The sequence below is a fragment of the Pipistrellus hanaki genome, assembly GCF_964339955.1.
Source record: "Pipistrellus hanaki genome assembly, chromosome: 5".
Taxonomy (NCBI): domain Eukaryota; kingdom Metazoa; phylum Chordata; class Mammalia; order Chiroptera; family Vespertilionidae; genus Pipistrellus; species Pipistrellus hanaki.
Genome location: NC_140507.1, coordinates 572,059 through 579,558, shown reverse-complemented (window position 1 = coordinate 579,558; position 7,500 = coordinate 572,059). Strand labels below are relative to the sequence as shown.

General features: G+C 69.8%; 2 protein-coding genes across 2 annotated transcripts in view; one reads left to right on the top strand and one right to left on the bottom strand.

Moving 5' to 3' along the window:
• Positions 1–7,500, bottom strand: part of NUDT1 (nudix hydrolase 1) — a gene marked incomplete at its 3' end in the record, with an annotated part of 283,181 nt that overhangs the window by 213,601 nt on the left and 62,080 nt on the right. The window lies entirely within an intron of this gene.
• INTS1 (integrator complex subunit 1) overlaps positions 1–7,500 on the top strand; it is a 23,484-nt gene that overhangs the window by 6,328 nt on the left and 9,656 nt on the right. Inside the window, exons 9-24 of the mRNA XM_084883881.1 lie at positions 206–347; positions 984–1,160; positions 1,661–1,769; positions 1,938–2,058; positions 2,432–2,509; positions 2,716–2,873; positions 3,154–3,250; positions 3,915–4,006; positions 4,185–4,245; positions 4,880–5,077; positions 5,256–5,385; positions 5,558–5,737; positions 5,810–5,959; positions 6,317–6,607; positions 7,108–7,275; positions 7,354–7,497. Of these exons, the coding sequence (XP_084740007.1) occupies positions 206–347; positions 984–1,160; positions 1,661–1,769; positions 1,938–2,058; positions 2,432–2,509; positions 2,716–2,873; positions 3,154–3,250; positions 3,915–4,006; positions 4,185–4,245; positions 4,880–5,077; positions 5,256–5,385; positions 5,558–5,737; positions 5,810–5,959; positions 6,317–6,607; positions 7,108–7,275; positions 7,354–7,497 (2,296 nt within the window). The remainder of the gene's footprint in view (positions 1–205; positions 348–983; positions 1,161–1,660; positions 1,770–1,937; positions 2,059–2,431; positions 2,510–2,715; positions 2,874–3,153; positions 3,251–3,914; positions 4,007–4,184; positions 4,246–4,879; positions 5,078–5,255; positions 5,386–5,557; positions 5,738–5,809; positions 5,960–6,316; positions 6,608–7,107; positions 7,276–7,353; positions 7,498–7,500) is intronic.

The window sequence follows — 7,500 nt, the reverse complement described above, 5'->3', positions numbered from 1 at the left end:
GGGGCTGGAGGGAGGGATTCTGGGGCGGGAGGGAGGGATCCTGGGGTGGGAGGGAGGGGGCCTGGGGCTGGAGAGAGGGGGCCTGGGGCGGGAGGGAGGGGGCTTGGGGCTGGAGGGAGGGGCCCTGGGGTGGGAGGGATTCTGGGCAGGAGGGTGCGGAGGCGGGAGGGGGCCGAGGCAGCCCATCTGCTCGGCTCATGTCCAGGGAGCTGCTGAATGCGCACAAGGACAACCTGGGCACCACCATCAAGTTCGTGATTTTCAACGAGCTCTCCAACGCCCGGAACCCGAACAACATGCAGATCCTGCACACGGTGCTGCAGCACAGCGCCGAGCTGGCCCCCAAGGTAGGCAGCGGCTTTGCGTCCTGAGCCTCCGCCGGGCCCACGCTGGGCTGGAGAGGGCTGCCTCACCGCCCAGCCAGGTGTTTGGCGCCCAGTGGGTGGGAGCGCGCTTGGAGGGGGCGCTGTGCCCAGGCACCGGGAGCACAGTCTGCGATGCACTCGGCTCCGGAAGGTCCCTGGGGTCCCTGCAGCTCCAGGCCCTGGCCCTGGCCCAGCACCGAGTCTGCTCAGTGTCCCTCCTGAAGAGACCTGAGCAACACGCCTGTGACTAACACGTGCAGGTTTTTAGTGGTTGTATGTAAAATGTCAACGTGGACACTGTGCCAGGCGTCACACCCTCCTCTGCCGCCTGCAGCGGTGTGTGAGGAGAGGAGAGGTGGTGGACCAGGGTCTGCTTGGAGTTGGGGCGTGGGGCTGAGCCGGCTGCTCGTCCCTAGGGCTTGGTGCCCTGCAGCCCGTGTCTGCTGAGCAATCTGTCCCTCAGCGAGGGCCGGCTCCCGCGGGGCAGCTGCCAGGGGGCGGTACGCTGCAGTGCTGCCCTCGGAGCCCGGGCGCGCGGGTCTGTGCCGGGCGTAACCGCGCATTAGTGTGCTGCTGTGCTTCGGGAAGGGCCGGCGCTGAGCTCCCTCTGTCTCCCAGTTCCTGGCGATGGTGTTCCAGGACCTGCTGACCAACAAGGACGACTACCTGCGGGCCTCGCGGGCCCTGCTGCGGGAGATCATCAAGCAGACCAAGCACGAGATCAACTTCCAGGCCTTCTGCCTGGGCCTCATGCAGGAGCGCAAGGAGCCGCAGTACCTGGACATGGAGTTCAAGGTGGGTGCTCCCCTCCGCGGCCCCTCCGCTTTGCCCCCTCACTCCCGCCCCCCCCCCCATCGCTCCCCTCCGCTCCCCCACTCCCCACCGCTCCCCGTGCTCCCCTCCGTGGCCCCTCGTGCCGTCCGTGTGCACTCAGCCACAGGGTGCCCCGGCGCAGCAGCCGGTCCCGGGGCAGCGGGGCTGCGTCCTGTGAGGACCAGGGAGGGCTGGCCAGGTGGCCGTGGGGACTGAGGGAAGCCAGGCGATGGGTTCAGAGGGAGCGACGGGCGGAGGGCGGTGATGCTGAAAGGCAGGCATTGGGGCCCACTGTGGTGCATGCTTCTCCGGGGCAGGGGCTTGTCCGCCCTGTCGGCTGCATCTCCTTGCAGCGGGCTCCTGGTCCCTAGACGCCTCCCGCCTGGCTCTCCTGTCCGTGGGACCCGGCGTCCAGCCCGGCGTCCTGTGTGCGGGCCGGGGTGAGGCCTCGGGGCGAGCCGCGGTGCTGGCTGTGCTTGCAGGAGCGGTTCGTGGTGCACATCACAGACGTGCTGGCCGTGTCCATGATGCTGGGCATCACGGCGCAGGTGAAGGAGGCCGGCATCGCCTGGGACAAGGGGGAGAAGAAGAGTGAGCATCGGGCCGGGCTGGGCTGTCGGGGCCCCGGTCGGGGAGACAGGGCGTGGGGTGCCCCAGGGCCAGGCCTCCCTCCCTGTGCCCGCCTCACCTGGACCCTGGGAGGCGCTGGCTGCCCCGAGCGGCCGGGCAGCTCCCGGTGACCCTGCGTGTGCCCTGCAGACCTCGAGGTGCTGCGCTCCTTCCAGAACCAGATCGCCGCCATCCAGAGGGACGCCGTCTGGTGGCTCCACACCGTCGTCCCCTCCATCAGCAAGATGGCCCCCAAGGACTACGTGCACTGGTGCGGCGGCCGCGCTGCGGGAGCACCGGGGAGGGGCGGGGCTGGCCCGCGGGAGCCTGTCTGTCCCTGGGGGGTGGCCACGGCTGGCACAGCCTCAGAGCGGCCGGTGGGCAGCGGTAGCTGCTCATGCTGCTGGCACGGGTCACCCTGTGCTGTGACCTCGGCAGACCCGGACGGGCGGAGGTGGGGTCCCGTCTGCCACCGCCCTGTCAGCTGCCAGCCCGCGGGCCTTGTGGGGTTGCTGCAGGCTCACGGGAAGGGTGTGGGGCGTCGCAGGCCTTGCGAAATGGACGCCCTGGGAGACGTGCCTGCCTTGGAGCTGACGGGGGTGGAGTGGTCCCGGGCACCGCCTGACGGCACTGTCCGCCCGCAGCCTCCACAAGGTGCTGTTCACCGAGCAGCCCGAGACCTACTACAAGTGGGACAACTGGCCGCCCGAGAGCGACCGCAAGTGAGCGTGTGCGGTGGGCGGTGGGCGGTGGGCGGGTGGTGGGTCTGCTCCGGGAGGCCGTACATCCCGCTCTGCCGCCACCTCTTGGGCCCCTTCACCCCAGCGCGGCCCCCGGTGGCTCCTGAACTACCGCCTCCTTCCAAACCCGTCCTTCCCCCTGGCCGCCCGCTCGCCCCCACGCCCAGCCTCTCCCTGCCCCCCCACAGCTTCTTCCTGCGCCTCTGCTCGGAGGTGCCCATCCTGGAGGACACGCTGATGCGCATCCTGGTCATCGGGCTGTCCCGTGAGCTCCCGCTCGGCCCCGCGGACGCCATGGAGCTTGCCGACCACCTGGTGAAGCGCGCCGCGGCCGTGCAGGCGGACGGTAAGGCCCTCGGCTGTCCTAGCCCAGCTGGCGCCGGCCAGCTCCGCGGGCGCTCAGGTCCGCTCCCGCCCGCTGTGCTGCTGCCCCCACAGCCCGCCTGCCCTCGACCGGCTGAGGTGCACCCAGTGCACGTTTGCCTCAGCTTCCCCAAGGTGGCTCCTGCTGCTGCCCGTCAGTCCTCCCTCCCTCCAGCCTCTGGGGACCAGTCCCCCTTGCTCCCCGGCGCCGTGGCCTGACCTGGGCCGTGGTGTCCGCTGACGAGCTCGGCCTTGCGTTTCAGACGTGGAAGTGCTGAAGGTGGAGCGGGTGCAGCTGCTCGACGCCGTCCTGAACCTGTGCACCTACCACCACCCCGAGAACATCCAGCTGCCCCCGGGGTAGGCCTGGCGCCCCCCCCCCCCCCCCGTGGGCGAACCCGAGAAGCCAGCCCGCTGGAGTCCGAGCCGCTCTCTTGCACCGCTGGGGCTCGGGGCCTCGGGCTCGGGCTCGGGCTCGCCCTGTGTTCTCACTCGCACGCTCGGTCTTTGGACAGCTCCCTGCTCCTCGGCCCTTGGTCCAGAGCCCACCTGAGCTTCCTCGTCTGAAGTTCGTGACTCTGTTTTTAGTGCGTCCACAGGCTGTGCCTCCGTCGCCACCCCTGAATTTTAGGCCCTCCCCCCAGAGACGGAGGCACAGGTCTGGGCTGCATACTTAGTTTATTTATTTACTTATAATGCATTTTTATTTATTTCAGAGAGAAAGGGTGAGGGGGAGAGAGAGAGACATCAACGATGAGAATCATTGATCGGCTGCCTCCTGCACGCCTCCTCTTGGGGATCAAGCCTGCAACCCGGCATGTGCCGTTGACCAGAATCAAACCCGGGACCATTTAGTCCACAGGCTGGCGCTCTATCCACTGAGCAAACCGGCCAGGCCCGGCTGTGGTCACTGACAGAAAGCAGCTGATGAGCTGGTCGGTCACCAGCGCATGGGGAAGCCGCCGGCCTGGCCGAGCCCCTGGCTGACCGTGTGGCTGAGGCTGCGCCCACGCCTCTGTTTCAGGTACCAGCCTCCCAACCTCGCCATCTCCACCCTCTACTGGAAGGCCTGGCCCCTCCTGCTGGTGGTTGCCGCGTTCAACCCGGAGAACATCGGTGAGCCCTCGGCCGGCACGCTCGCCAGCTCCGCGTGGGCGGCTCTGGGCGGCTGGCTTGTCGGCTGGGCGGAGCTGGTGGGGCCTGGATGACAAGCTGGGGGGGAGGGGCCGAGTGCTGGTGGGGGCTAAGAGGGGGTGCTGTGTCTGGCTGCCACCTGCTGTCTCCTTGCCCGCAGGTCTGGCCGCCTGGGAGGAGTACCCCACGCTGAAGATGCTCATGGAGATGGTGATGACCAAGTACGCCGGCTCCCCTGCTGCTGGCGACCCTAAGGGGGGCTGGGAGGTGGCGCTCAGACTGGGCTCCTGCAGCTCTGGGGTCGGCGAATTGCTGGGGGTCCCTGCTCCTTGTGGGCTCGTTTCTGAATCTGAGTCTCCAGAGCTTTAGCCCTGCCCCTCACTGCAGGGTGGGCTGGCACTGCGGCTGCAGGGTCAGGGCAGGCGGAGGGTGGTGTGAGGTAGGACAGACAGGAGAGGACTCGGGAGCCGGACCTGGTGGGACCGACGGAGGCAGGATGGTGTGTCAGGAGCAGGTGTGGAAGCTGCTGGGCTGACAGGTGACCCGCCTCTGTGCACCGCAGGCCTGGCTCAGCCTGAGCGTCTTGCTCGCCCCTTGGTGAGCCCAGAAAGCGGAGCTGTGTGCACACGTGTGCGGCTCTGTGTGTGGCCCAGGCTGGGGACACGGCTCTGCACACCTCGGCTGTTGTGTGGAGGGGGAGCGGGTAGCCAGGCCCGGGCTCCGGAGAACACAGGCTCCTGTGTGGATGTCTGACTTGGATGGCGGGCTCCAGGGGGGCCTGACGGCAGAAGCTGGGCACCAGGCAGGGGCCCTGAGCGCTCGATGGCCTGGTGACCACACCTCCTCCTGGGCCAGCAACTACTCCTACCCGCCGTGCACCCTGACGGACGAGGAGACGCGCACCGAGATGCTGAGCCGGGAGCTGCAGACCGCCCAGCGCGAGAAGCAGGAGATCCTGGCATTCGAGGGTCACCTGGCCGCCGCGTCCACCAAGCAGACCATCACCGAGAGCAGCAGCCTCCTCCTGTCGCAGCTCACCAGCCTCGACCCCCAGTACGAGCTGCTCGAGCCCACCGTGCGGCTCTTACTGAGCCTGGGGGTGGGGGGTCGCCCTGAGATGGCCTGGCCTGGGAGGAGGGAGCCTCGGGGGCAGCAGGCGTCCCGGCCCCACCTCTGCTGCCCGGCGGCTGCGTGAGCGACTTCTCACGCCCTCGTGTGCTCTGATCTGCAGGGGGCCCCCGCGGAGGCCGCCCCCTCACATCCTGGACCAGGTGAAAAGCCTCAACCAGTCCCTTCGTCTCGGGCACCTGCTGTGTCGGAGCCGAAACCCAGACTTCCTGCTCAACATCATCCAGAGGCAGGCGAGTGCGGGGAGGGGCGGGCTGCAGCACCCAGCCCTGGGGGAGCCCGTGCCAGGCCCGGCCACACAGGACTGCGTGCGGGGCAGCGGGGACAGGACCTGGGGCGCGGGCACGGGCGAGGGCGCGGGGACGAGGGCGGTCGGAAGCTGAAGGAGCGGCGTCTGGCCTGCAGGCCTCGTCGCAGTCCATGCCCTGGCTGGCTGACCTGGTGCAGGCCAGCGAGGGCTCCCTGGACGTGCTGCCCGTGCAGTGCCTGTGCGAGTTCCTGCTGCACGATGCGGCCGACGACGCCACCTCGGGGGAGGAGGAGGAGGAGGGCGGGAGCAAGGAACAGAAGGCCAAGAAGCGACAGGTGGGTGCTGGCCCCGCCCCGCCCCCTCCTGCCCCCTCTCCCCGGCCCACCCTGAGGTCCCTGTCCCTGCAGAGGCAACAGAAGCAGCAGCAGCTCCTGGGCCGCCTGCAGGACCTGCTGCTGGGCCCCAAGGCGGACGAGCAGACCACGTGCGAGGTGCTGGACTACTTCCTGCGGCGCCTCGGCTCCTCGCAGGTGGCCTCCCGGGTGCTGGCCATGAAGGTGAGCGCGACCGCCGCCGTCCTGGCACGCCACCCGGCAGGCGGCCCTCCCAGCCGGCGGCGGTGCCCGCCATCTCCTGCCTGGTCCTCGCAGGAGGGCTGTGCTGGTGGCACCTGCCAGACCCGCCTCTGCCCTGTCCCCGTGTCCTCCCGGGCAGCTGGCACCTGGCACGCGTGTCTCTGGGCTGCTGAGCGCGTGCTTGTGCCGCTCCCTCCCCACGGGCAGCCGATGGTGCGGCGTCTGTCCTGTGGCCGCTGCGTGCGCCCGGGCTTCGGGAGCCTGTTCGTCACCCTCCACCCCGTCGGGGTGCCTGCCCTGCGGAGGCCTGGAGGCCGGCTGACCCCCGTCTGCCCGCAGGGCCTGTCCCTGGTGCTGTCGGAGGGCAGCCTGCGTGAGCGGGACGGGGAGGAGAAGGAGCCGCCGGCGGAGGAGGACTCGCGGGACGCGGAGACGCTGCAGGGCTACCAGTGGCTGCTGCGCGACCTGCCCCGGCTGCCCCTGTTCCACAGCGTCAGCGCCTCCACTGCCCTGGCACTGCAGCAGGCCATCCACATGGAGACCGACCCGCAGACTGTCAGCGCCTACCTGGTCTACCTGTCCCAGCACACGCCCGTGGAGGAGCAGGGCCAGCACAGCGACCTGGCGCTGGTGAGTCTGCTTCCCCCGGGCCTTCGGTCAGAGCGCCATCGGGGCGGGGGAATCCGGGCCTGGCTGCCCTTGCTCTGGGCCGTGCCGGCTGCTCTGCGCGCTCCTGCCGGAGGGCCCGCGGCTGTCCTCGCTTCTGGGGGTTGCTCTGCTCTCCCAGTGGCGGCAGCTCCGGGACCCGGCGGCTCCGAAGGGCACCGATGAGGGCTCACGGAGAGCAGGGTCCCCGCGGGCTGGCGCCTTTGCCGGGGTCCAGCCTCCCCTCGGGGTCCTGAAGGTCGCACACGCCTGTCGCTCGCAGGATGGCGTCCGCTGACCCTCTCCACGCTGGGTGGGCGGCTCTGTCAGGGCTGTGTCCCTTCCAGGGAGCGTCGGGCCCCTGCCCTTTGTCCCAGCTCTGTTGGCACTTTGTGTCCCTGTGTCTGAGCGGCCTGTGCCCGCCCCCGCCCTGCTGGGGCCCCGGGCTGCGGCCGCGGTGCGGGCCCTGACGGCTGGCTCCCCAGGACGTGGCCCGGCTCATCGTGGAGCGCTCCACCATCATGTCCCACCTCTTCGCCAAGTGCTCCTGCAGCGCCGAGTCAGACGCCGTGCTGGCCGCGCTGCTCTCCATCTTCTCCCGCTACGTCCGGCGCATGCGCAAGAGCAAGGAGGGGGAGGAGGTGTACAGCTGGGTAAGGCCGGGCATCCCGGAGCCCGCCCCGCCCGCCCCGCCCCCGGAGGCCCCTGCCCTCACCCGCCTCTCCCCGCAGTCTGAGTCCCAGGACCAGGTCTTCCTTCGCTGGAGCAGCGGGGAGACGGCCACCATGCACATCCTGGTGGTGCACGCCATGGTCATCTTGCTGACGCTGGGGCCGCCCCGCGGTGAGCAGCCTGGGGGGGCCGGGCGGTTCTGGGTC